Source organism: Amblyomma americanum, chromosome 5, assembly GCF_052857255.1.
Source record: "Amblyomma americanum isolate KBUSLIRL-KWMA chromosome 5, ASM5285725v1, whole genome shotgun sequence".
Lineage (NCBI taxonomy): Eukaryota > Metazoa > Arthropoda > Arachnida > Ixodida > Ixodidae > Amblyomma > Amblyomma americanum.
The window spans coordinates 179,837,097-179,853,798 of NC_135501.1; the positions used below are offsets into that span (position 1 = coordinate 179,837,097).

At 44.4% G+C, this 16,702-nt stretch overlaps 1 protein-coding gene across 15 annotated transcripts in view; it reads right to left on the minus strand.

Annotated features, from left to right (window-relative positions):
• Nucleotides 1-1,273: 1,273 nt before the first annotated feature.
• Snap25 (Synaptosomal-associated protein 25kDa) overlaps nt 1,274-16,702 on the minus strand; it is a 196,328-nt gene continuing 180,899 nt past the window's right edge. For 12 of the 15 annotated variants that reach the window (XM_077665955.1, XM_077665951.1, XM_077665953.1 and 9 more), the window contains one exon: nt 9,169-14,731. In XM_077665955.1, the coding sequence (XP_077522081.1) occupies nt 14,666-14,731 (66 nt within the window). In that variant the 3' untranslated portion in view covers nt 9,169-14,665. Of the gene's footprint in view, nt 7,873-9,168; nt 14,732-16,702 lie in introns of those variants that run through there. The other 3 variants (XM_077665957.1, XM_077665950.1, XM_077665945.1) reach the window with 1 other exon arrangement.

Below are 16,702 nucleotides of genomic sequence, written 5' to 3' on the forward strand. Positions count from 1 at the left end.
CTCGAAGACTATCCGGTGGTCGGCGCGCTCCCAGTGTTCGGCGAGGGGGTTGGATTCTGAATTCATTAGCCGGATGTCATCTTTGTGTTGCCTTATTCTTTGGTGGAGGTTTTTTATTTCGCCGATGTATGAAGCCGGGCACATTGAGCATGGGATTTTGAAGATGACACCCGGTTGATTTTCTTTGGGGACGTGGTATTTCGGTCGTGGTAATGAGCGGCTTATTGTCGAAACAGGTGAGCCACGTGGATTACGTTTTCCGAGAATCCTTGCGAGTGCATCGCTGGTTGCCCTCACATATGGAAGCACAACGCGCGCGTTTCGTTCATTGTTGCCTGGTCCCCCTGTCCCCAGAACTTGAGGGCGACCAACGCATTGAATAAAGCCACGTGTGTAGCCATTCTTCTGCAGGTCGGCGAGAACGGTCGCTTATGCTTTTTTTCTCCGCTTCGAAGCAGCAGATTGACTTTGCTGTTTTCAAGAGAAAGGAGACGACGGATCCCTTGTGGCTAGTAGTAATTTCTAGGTTACATGACTGAACAGTGAGCCCCTTCGAACAATTTACCGGTTTACCTCTGACCAATTCAAAATCCCGCACCAACAATCCGAGCTATGCGGAGGAATTTCGGCCATGAAACGCCAAATTATAACCTTCCATAAATTTCTAAGGCTCACGATTCGAATATTATTTTTATACGTGCTCCAATTTCAACCAATTCCAGTTTCATTATTCAAATAGTTAATAGGCTGCAGCCACATTGGCCGCTACCACCAGCACCACAACCGCAATTTGGATGTGCAGCTCTTTTCGCCTGCTGAAATGGATGTGCAGACACATGCAGTGCCCAAATGCGAACTTGATCTATGCTGTTGCCTCAAAAGTAGCGAGAAATCATGCTTTATCGCATTTTCACAGCAACCTCCCTCATTCTGGCATATAATGTTAATACTGCTAATACTGTATTACAAGATTACCCGTGAAACTGCGCCATCATTTAACAAGGCCATGCAGACCCTCCAAACTCCAAGAAAGGCGACACTCTAAAGTTTAACTTGAATGTAATATATTTCAGTCAAATAACTAGACTAAAAGAGGCGCAGATCAGGAACCGAGATCTCTGCAGCGGCCACCGTAGAAAGCTCCAGACTTACTTTTGATGACCGACTTTTTTGCACCTAAAGAAATGAGTCATGGCGTAAAGTTGGTCCTGCCATTGGCGTCACACTGAGCCCGAAGAGGGAAAATTAAAACAAGATACAATAAGACAGTAAATCTTGTGCTGCACATTGGCAACGTTTATTCAACGCAAAACAGCATTTTCAAGAAGGCAGCTGTAGCAGTAGCTTAAGATGGAGTATGTTACAAAAGTGGGAACAATGAAGCATGCAGCCTTAAAATGACCCGACACAATAAAGGGTAAGGTGTCTCAAAGCACTGTGGCAAAAACACGCGAAAAAATATTTGAAATGGGGAATAAACCCTGAACCTTTTTTAAAGCGTTTTTTCAGACTCATACACAGAAGAAATCTCGATACAGTTGTTAAGTACCTCAGCAAAGGCAGACAACTCGAGAAAAAGAATAATCAAGGTTGGCCGTACGACCAAGACAAAAGCTAAGGGTTTACTCTAGTGATGCATTTTATCCGTGACAGTGAGTACTGCGAATGTCACGCTTTTAAATAGAGTTTTGAACGTGACGTTCGTGATACGTGCTGAGAGAGACACGTGTTCGTGGTTTGCTAGAGCAACGCGGAGTTACGTGTAGCGTTTAAAAGCTACGTTATCACGCCTATACAAGCTTCCTTTATTCGCCAAAAAACACAACCACTTCCTCACCAGGATACTGTTTAATGGGTAGTATTTTATTTACAGGGTCAAAAACACCGAATACTAAGCCACGCGCGGACAATGAAGCGTAAGCGTTAAGCTAAGTTTAAGTGTGACACGCTATGTCGAAAAACTCGTTTCACATTGCTTGATCGCTCCCGAGAGCGCTTACCATTCTTGCCTGAGCTATCACGGTAGTAAAACAGTGCCCATATATAAGCATGACTTGATTATCAATACTTCCGGCTTCTTTTGCACCAGCTGCGTGTCCGTATAAATAATTTTCTCAGACTTCACTAATCCTTACTCTTAGTTGTCAAAACCAGCCGGTGACGTATTAAATATCTATTTACACGCCACCAATCAGTCACGTTTTTTTTACATCAGATAGCACTTCCATACTAGTTTTCATTGCAATGTTAATAGCACTCATTATGTGTTCACTAACATAAGCTTCTTATCTATACGTACTGGAATGGTTAAAGTGGTGTTAAACTCATCGCATAAACAAAATTCGTAAGGACAGTGCTTAAACAGCCAATAAGTGCTAAATACGTTTTGACCACCCAAAGATGGTGAAAAAATCGCAACGCTAGCGAGTCCTCAGCGATGAAAGTGCTAAAGAAGAAAGGTAGATCTGAATGAAGATGTCACCGCTGACCCCGAAAAGCACCACAAATTAAAGAACTACTAGCGATCCGATATTAAACGCCAAACGTTTGTGTATTTACAGAGCAGCACTGCGTGAACAAAGGCGCCAGGAAAACTCTGGAAATGTGAAGATAGGGGTGTAAGATTATCATACACTGCATTTTCTTTATAGCCTGGGGTGGAACACAGGAACCAGTTATGAGTTGAAAACAATGTTTCTATTAGTGCGTCCACAAGTAAGACGCTGGGCATGGACGCTACGCGTGTCAGGCAGCTGCGAAAATATTATAGGGACTTACGTGTCGCTAATCGTAATAAGATTGTAGAGTGTATAACACAGGGAGTGATAGTTCGACTTGTGAGATAAAACAACGGAAACGCCAAGTGTGAAGATTAACGGCCATAGCCATGACATCAAGACGCCTTATACATACGTCTGAAAAGATGAGATGGCATGAAAACGCCACATTCTACCAAAGTGATAAGCTGAAATCAAATCATGAAAGGCCATTTACAGTCAGCTTGCGAGAATATGCGGTATACCATAATTCAGAAACACCGGTTACACACAGCACGGCTATTTACACAATAAATAGACACGAAACTCAAGGATACGCGTCTTACAAGTGCGACGCCTAGTTCAAAACTGTGAGTGCTAAGGACTAAAGGGGATAAAGCCACGAACATTTGATTTATTTCTAGACAAGTCTAGCTACAACGTACGGCAAACTATCTCTTATTTACAGATAAGCCACACTCCATCGATTTCCTTTTTAAAGCCGCTCTGTCACGATCAAGAACCTGGACTCTCTGAAAGCATGGCCTGCCCCACAGAACTCCCCACGTCCTTCGCCATTTGGATGATCAAAGCGACAGGTGCGACTCAGCCTGCGTAAGCTACAGGTAGTACAATATCACAATCACGCACAGCACTATAATAAGCACTAATGCATTCCTTGTTCCTTCTTGTTGAGGTCAAAATTTATGGAATTCATGGGAGACCATCAAGGAGCAACGAGAGCGACAGCACGCTCACATTGTGAAGCGCGTAATTCAGTTGTTAAAGGTAAACTCATTAAAAAATAACGAATTTCGAGACACCCATATGGCAGCCACACTGTGCATATCAACTACTAAAAATTTTTCAAAAAAAAAACAAGGCAAGGGGGAGAATAAGAATCTTACAGTACTGACCGTATATGTTTAGGGCAATAATTACTGATTTTAATCGAAATAATGCATAAAACTGCAGCGATATGAAGGAAACAATACCTTAGAAGGCTTTAATACGAAAATGAACACATCACACACTCGTACAGCACTAACACAATTCTGATCAGAATTTAAACATCGATTGACTTAGTGGCCAGAAAATCGACTGGCTGCTTTTTCAAGCCACTGACATACCAAACATGTGCCTACGCTTATACCAAAACTTCCTAGTTGGTGCTCTTATAAACTATCCCGCATATTTTAAAAGCACCGTTAAAAGGCGACTTGCACAGCCATGAGACGCCACTAGTATAAGTTTGGAGCGTATAGAACGAAACTGTCATGCCTGACTCAGCTTTCTGGAGATTTTGTTACACTTATCAGCAAAAATAGCGATAACCTAAACAGTGACTCTAAATGGAGTCGACATCTGTCTGCTCTTCCTTGTAAGTCCCTCGATACAATGGCCAACGCCTACTGACCGCAGGTTCTATACAGTGATGCCGCTTGGTGCGTGGCCTCCCATAAGCGTCAAATCCGTCAGCAGAAACAAAAAATTCTATTACGCACCTAGAACGAACTTCACGAGACAGCATGGGAAACTATCTCTCTACACCCAATAATTAGACAGAGAATGCTCGCACACACGAGCAAAACACTTTACACGGATAACGTCACGGTTGCAGGAGGGAAAATGTGACAAACTACGACAACCTATGGTAGTCCTAAGATTCTTACCCCTCGTCACCTCCGATATATCATTGCAATTGAAGGATCGCCCTCTGAATGTCGGCACTCTAGGGGTGTCACGCTTAGAGCTTCGTTGCCCTTTTTCAGCTACTTTAACGCCTCAACCGCAACGCTGTCACGGTTAAAACAGGCAGAGCTGCAGGGACGTCCATATACACGGCGGCAGAACCTACATGCCAAAACCTCCACCAACAGCCAAGGTGACATTAACGAAAGCACCTCGCCTAACGTACAGTGCACGGAAAAATCACGCTTAAAGATGCACGATGCTCGTCGGGTTCGAGGCGAAAAAGTACTAACTGAAAGGGGATGTTACGCTTGGACATGAATCACGAGAGAATGATCGAGGGTGTGTCGCAAGAAACGATTCTTCGCATAAAGCCTAACCGCACTACACGAGAGAGCCTCCCCACGTCTTTCGTCGGCGCGTTTTTTTTTTTTCGAAGGATCGAGCGTGTGCGCGGATGGGCTCAGTGGCACCTCTTGATCGTTCGAAATATCATTTAGACGTTGCAGTCTAATGCAGGGACCAACGCGGTTTCGTTGATCTTATCACAGGCCATGTGTGTGGAAACCACTCACCGAGAACTCGTGGGAAGTTTGTGACTGGAGCAATGGAAAACTGACCAGCCTCCCTAGGGTAGGACAAGAAACCTCACGCATGTTACAACGTTGACTTTATCCTTTCCTCGATAAAGCAAAATGTATCTTCTGAAGTAGGTCTAACACTTCTTCCCAAAGAGGGACCAGACGTATCCTGCCTGGCATTTGGATCTTCCGTACCGTTTCAGAACGCTCAGATTTTGTTCACAGGTGTAACGTCCGTGTGTCGGAGTATGCTAAGAGTGACGGACACATGCGGCGACAAGCAAAGAACAATCAGCGACAGATTTCGTTTTTTTTGCCCACAGTGCGTCTAACCTAATTCCGTCTCGAGGTTGCTTGCCTACGCGTTAGCAATAGCGTAGGTTAAAAGTCTGGGTTACCAAGTGTTATTTTGATAAGCTGTACATAGAGACAAACAGTAACTACCTGGTCAGTGCTAGTGAGCGCGGTAGTGAGATTATCGGCTATTAGGCTATTAAGGGGTAGCAGAAGGTGATATGTTCGTCATCGTTCTCATCGGATGTCGTCACATCAAGGCATACTCTGAACAATTCAGTTACAAGCAGTGTTTGAAACGGTCGTATGTTGATTTGTGAAACTCAGTGCCAGATGGCGCCACGCGACGTGTCGCTGCCAGCGGCGCCGCTAGGAAGCGCGTAGGCAATGCCACAACCTCTAGGAAACATCGGCACGGAACTGCGCTTCGAAAAACCCTCGTTTCTGACTGAGCTAATGAAACCAGTTACGGTCTCACAAACGACATTCGACAAGTGGCAGAAGTAGCAGCGGTAATAGTAGTGCCAATCGACAAACGAAGTGACAGTACATACCGAGAGGTATTTTTTAAAGGACCCTTCAGTGACAGATTAGGGAAAACAATTTTCCTCATTTTCGACAAACGATCATTGTTAACTGAAGAAGTGTCTTGATCCAGTGTTTTCAGATAAAAACTTCCAGATTTTCCTCACCACTGCCCAGAAGAGCATGGTCTTTTTCTCACTGCAATTTAGGAAATCTTCTGCATGTTACAATTGTCCCTCGAAAACTTACCGGAAAACATTAGTTATCAAAAGCAACAAAACAACATCGCAAATTAGTTCGTATTCTGATATCACATCGCTACACCTATTTAATGCAAAACTGACACCGTAAAGACGTCTTTGGTGAATTGAGTATAGTGAAGCACTGTGAATGCAAACTGGCACTGAAGGATCCAGACTACTGCCGTCTGTCGACATTACGGCCGCACCGCGAAGTTCAGGTGACCGCTGGTCCTAGGGTCTCGGTGAGCTTTCCAGCGGCGCCGCGGCTATTCAAAACCTCACTTCGAGCGATTCTTTCCGAAATGCTCCGAAAGTTCTGCTACTGCAGTCGCTTCCTTCCAAGTAATGTGTTAAGTATGAAGCGACTAAAGACTTTTACGGCGATTGGTTGATGACACGACGTTTTTACGTCGTACTGATTTTACAACCAGGCGGCACGGCGTAGCAAACAATTTAAGCAATGAAATTCTCGCAAGCCTGGCACATGGCAACGTTCGATCACGTGACATTAAAGTCAAGCAACACTTTAAAGTGCAAAAAGGGAAAACACATGCTCTAAGTGCACTTACACGAAAAAAATCAACGTATACAGCAACGATTCCCGAAGCTTAATTGTTAAGAGTGTGACGCACGCTCAGACAGTGGTAAAAGCACGCACTTACAGGCAGCGCCATTTTGGTTTAGTGCTTCGCACTTGAGGAAGCAGGCATAGTTTGTTGCCAGACAGTGACATGCGCGGTGCTTTGTGTTTTCGTTGTGGTCATTATACGGTTCAGCTTCAAAGCGGGCCCTCAGTTTCTTGACTTCTGGCCTTTTTTTTCTTTCTCTCTGACGTCCACAATAAGCGGCAGTCACGGCTTCGCTCTACAAGTTCCTAACGAAAACAACAACACAAACACTGCGCATTTGCGGAACTTGAGCAAAATTCGGTGTCCCTTTGTACACCAGTGTGCGCCATTTATTTTCTCGCAAATAGCAGCCAAAGGGGACACCTCAACATGGAATGCGCAGAAAAAGTATTCGGAGCGCATTTTTTTTTTTCCTCGGAATGAATCGGGAAAGGTAAGACCAAAACACCCTTACAAATAATGGGTCAGTTGTGCGTATAGACACGATTACAAATGCTGTAGGCTTGGGGTAACTGAAGAGACACGGCATAATTTAAACATTGTATTACACGCACTTCTTTATCCGCAGACAGTTGGAGCACGAGGCTATGTATGAAAGCAAAACTAGGAACTTTCGCCTGGATGGAAACTAAACTGACACCGCGTACACATGATTCCTTTCAAAGCCTTTTCCTCAGCTCTTTAGGGATACGAGAAGCCCCGCAATGCACATGCGCCGTAATGCAAATTTAGGGCAACCACAACCTTGTTTAGTGAACATCAGCGGGTTACTTCAACAAGCTCGGGAATGTTTCGCTTGCAAGACGTGGCGGCACATCGAATGAACATTATGCTCAGACAACCACTACAATCGGTAAACAATGCCAAAAGCGTGATACACAAGATAGAACAGACGCGGACACAGATATAGCAGACGAAACAAAGCAGATGACGACTTTGCGGTATCCGCGGAACAGTCGAAGACGACGACGACAACAGCGACGCGGTCGCGGGCGGCGCTATCTTGGCGCCGGGCCTCCGGACTCGCCGCCACCAACACCGAACACCTCCACCACCACCGGGAAACGCCACCACCGCCAGGTGCCGCTCAATCCTTGAGCAGCTTGGTGGCGCGCTGATTGGCCACCGAGATGCGCGACTCGTTGGACTGCGCCTGCGCAAAGGAATTTGCATTGGCCCACAGCCGATGGCGGAGCCATAGCCGCCGCTAGGGGGCCGCGCTGCGGCGATGACGTCGTCGTCTGCGTGGCCGCCGCCGTGCCGGTGGACGTCGTCTGCTCCGGGCTCGCTCCTTCTCCACCCCCTCTCCTGCGGCTGCGCAGTTGAGCCCCTACTTCACTTTAGCAGCTTTGTGGCTCGTTTGTTGGCCTCTTCGATGCGGAGCTTGTTGGACTCCGTCTGTGAGTGTTTCGGTGGATTGCGATGGTGGAAGGAGGAAAGGGGGTGGGCAAAGTCGGGGGACAGCATGAATGACATGTGTCTGTACAGTGGGCCTCGTGATGCAAGGCCATCACCAACGCCATGCCCTGTAGGACAAGGCTGGAGTCCTGCTGCTGCCCGTGGTCAGAATTGCCCGGGATCAAACAATTGCAGCAAAAAATTACAGGGTATTCGAAAGGTTTATCTAAATTTGCTACGCTTTCGGGAGGTAACACGCCCGCTGCCAAGGCACACTGTAAGGAATTTGCCACTCTTATTCAGTGATTTATAAGCGCATATATGGCGCTGTAATACGTGCACCTCTAACATCTCAGAAAAAACTGCATTTTGTAATCAGAACCAAGGAAAGTGGTGTGGCTGTACAGCTCGAAAAACATACTGAACATGAGCGTATTAGTGGAGTAATAAGGTATTAATATAACTTACAGCTCAGGTTAACAGCTTAAAGATTTTTCCTTTTTTTTCACCCAGTAATGGGACAGCATGTTATGACAAAAAAGCTCTTTAATTATGGCTGCTTGGTACGATTCCTGGAGACAGCCTCACAGTCCAACCATGTCTTAACATGGTGGCGTTGGAGAAGTGGCCAGGCTAAGCAAATGTTGAGAAGGCCAGAGAACAAACAAGATGGAGGAAATAATTGTCAAGCAGTTATAGGACATAAGGGCGTTCAAGCCAAAGTGAATGCCTTCAACCCAAGTGTTGAAAAAAAAAGCAGTAGCGAAGAGTTATGAGAGCTCGGAAAGATGAGGAGTGAAAAACCGAGGGGTATATGAGCAACAAATTGTTTTTGGCGAAAAAATATCAGAGGCAGTCTTACATGAATTGGGTAGCGTGGTTAAGAAGGAAGCGGAGGTTCCTTAAAAATGTGCAAAATACCTGGAGGACATAGCAAATGGACGATGGCAAAATGACAGTGAATAATGAAGAATCCAACAGTTCTGAAGAAAATCATGTGAAGAGACAAAAATGCTGTACTTGTGTTCATTTCAGTGATATACGAAACGAAGACAGTTTCAAAAATTCTTTATGTGAGCATTGAAAAAAACAAATTATGGTGGGTAAGAAAGAATTGTTCAGGTGATTGCAACCATAAAACTTTCGTGAAGATGCAAGTCATAGATACATTTGAAACCTTGCAAATAAAGAAAAGGTTACAGAGAACAAAATTGTCAGTACAGCCAGGCAATCAATAAAAATTGCAAGAACAACAAAACCCCAGCCGAACGTGTATCACTGGTTCACTGCCACCCAACGCAAACCATATGCATTTGATGTAGACATTATCAATAAGCCTAAACTAAGAAAACAAAACAAGTGAACTTAACTGCTGAAACAAACAAATGTTTTAATATTTCAAGGCCAAATAATAGAAGCAAGCACTCAAGTCAGTAGCAAAGCAACCCAAGATTCAAAGCATCTAACAAATGCGTCAACAAACACGCCCAACACTCGTACAACATAAACTCCATAAAAGGACGCTCCTGGCGACACAAATGCGTGACCGAAACGGCTCTGTAAGACGGAATGAATTGGCATGCCCTTACCGCCCGATGTACCCCTCTCACTTGGATCAGCAGCTGTACAATAAAAATTCCCGGCTGAGATCAGTACAGCACTCAAAACTACTACTAAACAGGTGAAGCATGCAGGGCAAAAAAAAAAAGCCTTAAGCACTTTCCATACAGCAGATCCTGGCTCAAAACCCGGCCATCTCGCATCACGTGCAGCGCAACCGGACGCCACAATCACCAAAACGTACCATCGCCGCTCCGTACGACCCTCATCATGACAGAGTTGCACTAGAATAGCCCATTGTCATGCCAATAATGGAGTGCTCTCCATGTGTTCTTAAAAGCCTTGCATCCAGTACTCATCTGCTCTAAAGCGCTCTACTAAACCTCATGCAAAAGCACTGCTCAACACTGCTCAAAACAGTTGTTCCAGGACAGAAATCTCAAGCCCTATATATGACAATGGAACAAATATTCTGCGACGCTTTGCCCTGCAAAGCGCTATATCCACATAAAAACGCTACATTTCAAACATACTGGGTTATGCCCATTACCTTATAAGGCATTAAATCCGCTGCCACACTTTAGATTTCCGAGAAGCCCGTACAACAACGTTAAAAACGAACTCTGAGCAGTAACTTTTTCCAAAACACGACTGCCACCCTTAGACTGCGGAGAAGTGACACAAGTTGGCTTATTTCGCCACTGTTTAACAACCTCTGCATCATTTAGGCCTAATCATCTAGTACATGACATGAGTCATTCTGTCTCCATGGCACGAAACAAGCCACTGTGCCCACTAACAACCCGCATAAGCACGCCCTGCCGACTCATGCTCTAACTACATCCTAGTGCAACGTTCCTACTAATAAACCCCTTCAGAACAAAAACTACATCAGGCCAAGCACAACACATCGCTGTCATGGACATGGCGCCTTCACCGAAGAAGTTAGGAATGCATCGCTGGTAACTACATAAACGCCTCCGATCTATGCGGTTACACTAAGTGAATGGAACAAGACCACCGACCTGTCTAGCAGTGACAGTCAAACGTGAGTGAACGTTATTGAAGGAAGTTATACACATTTGCAATCGGCTAAGGCAGAGGAATACGAAAAACGCCCGCTGTGAATGAGCTGGTGGAAATATCTGTCATAGCGCTGCAGGGAAGTCAAGTAAAAATCCCCTTGACCATATGCAAAATGATCGTGATTATCCATTAGGCACACAAAACAGAAGACTGAAGGGCGCAGGAATGCAGTGTACCATATATGCCACTATATCATGAACAGAGCCTAGTAAACATGGCAAAAAGCATCCTCGCAGTAACTGTGAAGCACAAAAGGTATATGCAATAACAAGGAAGCACGAGAATGTGAACACAGTGGGTGAAACGAAACAAAGACAAGCGATATAGGCCAATGGTTATAAAAGCTAGTAAAAAAAAAAGAAACAACAGATTCTTGCCCACTATACGACAAAACATATAGTCTTCCTCTAGTATTATAGTATATTTCTGTTGTACTGCAATATTATTCTGTAATTTTGTTGCTACGACAATGGACTCCTCAACACTAGAAAAAATTTTGCTACAACAAAGATGTCTGTTCTTACAATTTCATGGCCAAAACTACTATAAAAGATCTGTGCGATGCCAGAAAACTTTCTGCTGCGTTTTTCAACCGGGAGCGAGGACAAACCTGCAGTCAGCTCAGTTCGTGATGACGTGCCAAGTTATACAGCGCTGCTCTCCATCTCGCAAGTTGTGTGCAGTGAATTGGAAGCTTCGTGTGCGAGATGATAATTTCCATGAGTGAGTTGTTGCGAGCCAACCTCACAAGTTTGGAAGCCGCCGCCTCACATTCGTAGCTTCCCCTTCACTGCGCAAAACTTGTGAGGTGGAGTAGAAATACTAAATGGGAGGCATGACTAAAAACTAAGTGCAGTACTGCATGCTAAGTGCACCTAACAAAGCGAAACACAGAAAATCAGAAGCCAAGAAAAATATGATACTATCAAGGTGGGTAACGATAGTGTTTCCCAAATGTGTCCCTGCAATTATTTATTAAGTACACAAACATAAATGACCCTAACATAAACTTCATTGAAGCCCCTCACAAGACTCTTCGGTTCGTCATTTGCGCCCGTCAAATTACGCACAAAAAAAGAAAATAAAAGGCTGACACTGTGAGGAAGAAAAGGTCATAAGGAAGGATACATTTTAATAATTGGAAGAAATTACGAAGCCCTGTGAATAAAATGGGAACGTAAGTTCAGAATGAAGAAAAATATTATACGAAAAAATCAGCCAAAGAAACCTCGAAAGGCAGGTGAAAATTTCAAGACAAATTGCATAAGAAAGAGAAAGGGTAAGAGCCAAGGAGATTCCTCCTCGCTCTCTTTCCTTCTTGAACCTCGAAACGCCAGTGACGAAAAGGTACGTAAACCAGACGACTCACATTTCTGCCTTAGGTGTTTTAAACCTCTGAACGTAGTTTAACGAGTTTAAACTTCAAAGCAGTAGCCTTCGTGCAGGCACTGAGGTAAAGGATTACTTCAGTTGGTGCGCCAACCTGCCCGTTTTGTTCAGCTTTCATTCCCTCATATCGAATGACGACCCCTGGCATTATAAACGGATGGGCCCTTCCGGGAGAAGCATCAGGCGAGTGCGGTCACGTAGAGTTTAGATCCAAGCCAATCCAAGAGAAGAACGTGAGTGCCTTAAGAGCTCAAGAAGAGTGCCAAAAAAACAGCATATGACAGCAGAGAATAAGAATAAAATGAAAGAAGAAAAAAAGGACTGGAGAAGTGGCAAAGCCTGAGCGTCTGGGGAAGATCAGTGCAGAACTTGGGGTCAATTTCCTAAAGTGCTTTGCAGATATAAGCAAAAGGAATTCAAAAGGACGCTAAGACACGCAAAGCCCGGAACGTGACCTTGACATTCTATTTCCTATTTAATAAAAAATGGAAATAAAAAGGAAGTATGGGCAAAGATGAGCGGGAAATATGGCTTAATCTACTGGCCCCGAATGGGCGCTATATTAATCATGAGCTTATAAAGCGGTCACAGCGAAGGGAGGACAAACTGACAGGCCACCCAGAGCCTTATGATCCTGTTTCATACAGATATATAAAAACCTGGCCAAGAACACTGCCCTTTTCTTCAATTTTTTTCCCTGCTCAGTTCAAGGAAAGTGACGAAAAAAGAACATCTCAATTTCCTGGAGATGAACAAAACCCCAAAATCCTGACTGTGACGGGCCCTTGAAAAAGAATAAAGTCCTGCCCATTCTTTGAGAGCAATCAATCCTGCACTTTCTTCGAGAAGAGCAGTTAAAGAAAATAAAATACCCAGGCTTACAAATATCTCAAATACATACTACGGAGCTCGGAAGCCATTTTTCTTGTGTTGGAAGCGCTGTAGCAATGGCATTAACCTTGAATAATTAAAATTTCTAGTTAGTTCGAAAAAAAGAAAGAAAGAAAGAAAGCTTGACAAAGTGTGTTCCAACATTTAAAAAAAAAATCAAATACAGAAGAGGTCGCAACGGGTGCTCAAAACTGTGCTGAATGGTGCGGTTTGCTGCGAGGTGCTCGAGTGTGAAAAAAGTCATAGAACACCCCACACGACTATGCTAATAATGGCACAATTAATAAAAGCAGGAGTTCAAACAAAGAATTGAGGCAACCAACACATATTATATTAAACATTAAAAGAACCACGAGGAGCTGATCCAAACAAGATCTCTTATAGCAGGTATTGAATTTTATGCACACCCAGCCAATTTCTCAACTCATTTAAAAGGTTATGTTCTAAGTAAACAGACGATAGAAATGCAGAACATAAGCTGCTTCAATTCACAGCAAATCAAACAAAATGCATAAATACAGTTATTTAAAGTGGTGCCAAACCTCAAAATTAGACAAATAAAAAAGACCAAACAGGCACAAAATCAGAATGCAGCCTTTAAAACCTCAAAGTTGTGCTATTTATGGGTAGTACTATTCATGAGAACAGGTTTTCCTTAGTTTCAGTGCTTTAGAGAACCTGTACCCCAAACCCCAAGGCTACCAGTGCTGACAGTGCACAATTCAGTATTTAGATAAAATGCCTGAAGCAGCTTGAAGCCCATTGTTTATTAAACTTAGGTATACTGAGAGCCAATGGTTCAATGTGTGTAGCATCATCTATGAAACACACATCAGCATTATGTCACAAGTGCCCAAACATTTTCTGATTTCTCAACAGCAGGTCAGCAGTACACAACAGGAAAGAATTCCTGCCATTTTATGCCGCAGCTAGGAGCAAATAGCACTGCATCGTGAGCCAAATTCATGTCCAACAATGAGCAAATCCAATCCAGCCACTGTGCAAAACATAACTTTCCCAAACCGCGCAAGAAAAAATTTTTGCCCTACAGGACAGTGCGGGGTGTGTAAAAAGTGCAAAATTTGCATTTCATCTCGCCGACACTTGGAACAGGACTTCTTCTCAATGCACCATCTCTCCTATCACATGAAGTCACACACAGTCTCCTAAAACTCTGCCAGGTGTACAAACAAAACAAACAAAAATAAACAAACAACAGCAATTACCTCATGCGATAAGATGTTTTAAAACCACAAGAGCATGTGTTTGCTCCCGTGTTCCACATTATTATGACAACAAACTTTGCACAACCAGGCACACTCACACCAACCAGCTTAGTGACAAAAGAAAAGCCAAGCCAAAGTCCTCTCAGCTGGACCATGGAACGTTCACATGCTTTTGTTTTCTTCTCCACAATGCCTGCGGTGGTGCGTTCGCCGAAGGGAAGAGCACACGGTGATCTCTGCATGAAGCACGCTTTTTGTCCGTGCAGTGGTGGGAGGTTGTCGGTGTGTGTGTATGTGTGTGTAGGAATATAAAACCGTAAGAAGTGCAGCTGTGTTTTTTAGTGTCGGTGAAAAAGGAAAAAATACATAAAAAACTGTGGTCGACCAGAGCGCCGCTCAACTCTTCATGAGCTTGGCCGCCCGCTCATGCGCGCCCTTGACGCGGACCACGTTGGAGGCTCCCTGTTCGCGCGAAAGAAAAAAAGTTGGAAGAAAAAAAAAGGAAAGGGAGAGAACGAAAAAACGAACATAAGCAAACAAAACAGGATGGAAAAACATGCAAAACAAAAACTGGAAATGCAAGAAAGTTCATTATAGCCTCCTTGTACACAAAGATGCCCCCGGCGACGCCTTGCGCAAGAAAAAAACGCTTCAAAAATTAGCTGCCGTTTAACTACAGCTTAACCTGATCAGAGAGCGGAAGCTACGGCGTATCGGGCAAGTATACACGGCTTGGTGACCGTAACGTTGAGTGCATTCCGCACACTGGATAGACAGATAGGCAGTGTGGCCACCCCTCCACCCTGGCAGGTAGCAGTTAAATTAAAGGTTGATCGCAAGAGGTTGGTCACCCATTGAACACTGCGGCCTATTCTACCTTCCTCCATATGGCGAATCTAAAGGGCAAAGGTCAAAGTCAAGTGGTGCAACACCATGTTGAACGACATATGATAAGCCCATTAGCCACAGTTGACCTCTGGCTCACTTGAAACTTGAAGTCAACCAGCAACGCACGCCGAAATCGGCTTTACCTAGCGTGTGGAGCTTTCACTTAAAACAAAATCGCTATGCGGGAAGAGTAAGTTCCCGGGAGCCATAAGCTCCGTGACGTCAGTTGTAATGACGTTGTAAAGTGCATGACGTCACGCCACAACCGGCCGGAGACCAGTAACTGTTTTGAGTGCTTCGTGAAACTAATTCACTGGTTCCTGTCAAACGATATATGCCCCCACAAAACAAACAAATAACCTGGAATCCAATTCGGAGCTTTTAATCCGCCTCACAACTTCTACACAGCGGAGTAGGGACCTATGAGCATGAAGAAACGCCTTCCAATGTTTCTTAGTGCTGAGCAACGGAACTACGCTCCAGGCTTTCCCGAGCACAAATTAACTGACTTGCATGAAACTTGCCATCCGGTTCTGATCACATGTCCCCGCCTGTGCCGTCGGAAAGAGAACCAGCGGCCCAAGATGCCGCCGGTAACGATCGTACAATTTTAATGAAATGTGCTCTTTAACTCGAACTTTAATTATAGCTCAATCTCAAAAATCATTAAAATCTGACGCATGTCACTCCCCGTCCTAAACGTGCGTTGGTTTGCATCCGTAACATCCAGTTTAACACGCAAAGGCGAGCTCCGGGGGCATCTGGTGTCGAGGCTCTGGCATCCAATGCATCGAGTCGGCCTTTTAACTTAGGACCTTCCACAAAGGTGAAGTGGAAGCTCGCTAACTCTGCAACACGTTCCTATCCGTGTTACAGAAGCGTACACTAGAAGAGAGCAGCTGGACTAGGTTTCCAGAGCAGCATTCACTGCCTGCGTTCTGTTTCATAGGCACTGCCCATACAACAGCAGCAGGCTAGAGTAGAAGAGGTATGCAGCAAATTGAAAACAAATGGCACCAAATTACTTGCTGTAAGCCAATACTGCTGTTACTACTATCAGCTGTTAGTACTATTATGTAATACCTCTTCAATGGGGCCTTTGAGGTAGTAGTAAATAAACAAATAAGCTATTGGTATGGCTTCAATTAATGCTACTACAACTGAAATTACCGCTATACAACTGTTACTACCTCAAGCAGCATACACAATTGGCCCAATATTGGAGATGTATTGGTAAATGTTGGTCATATAAAGAACCAGTGTGAGGCCATGCATTTGCAATACTGGGCCAATTACCTGTGCGGCCAAGGACAATAAATATCACTACGACAACTACTACAACAACTACTGATCTGTCGGCTTCGACCGGACAGTCTATGTTCTAGTCGGAACTAAGGCAGGCATTTACAAGCCAGTGGTTAAACTCGCCACGATTAGCGATAACCACACGGCAAGACACTACAAGGCTGAGGCAGGCACCGCTAGAGAACAATCTAAACGCAGGCCTGGAAACATGCTGAGGCAGTGTGCAGCTAAACTAATGTC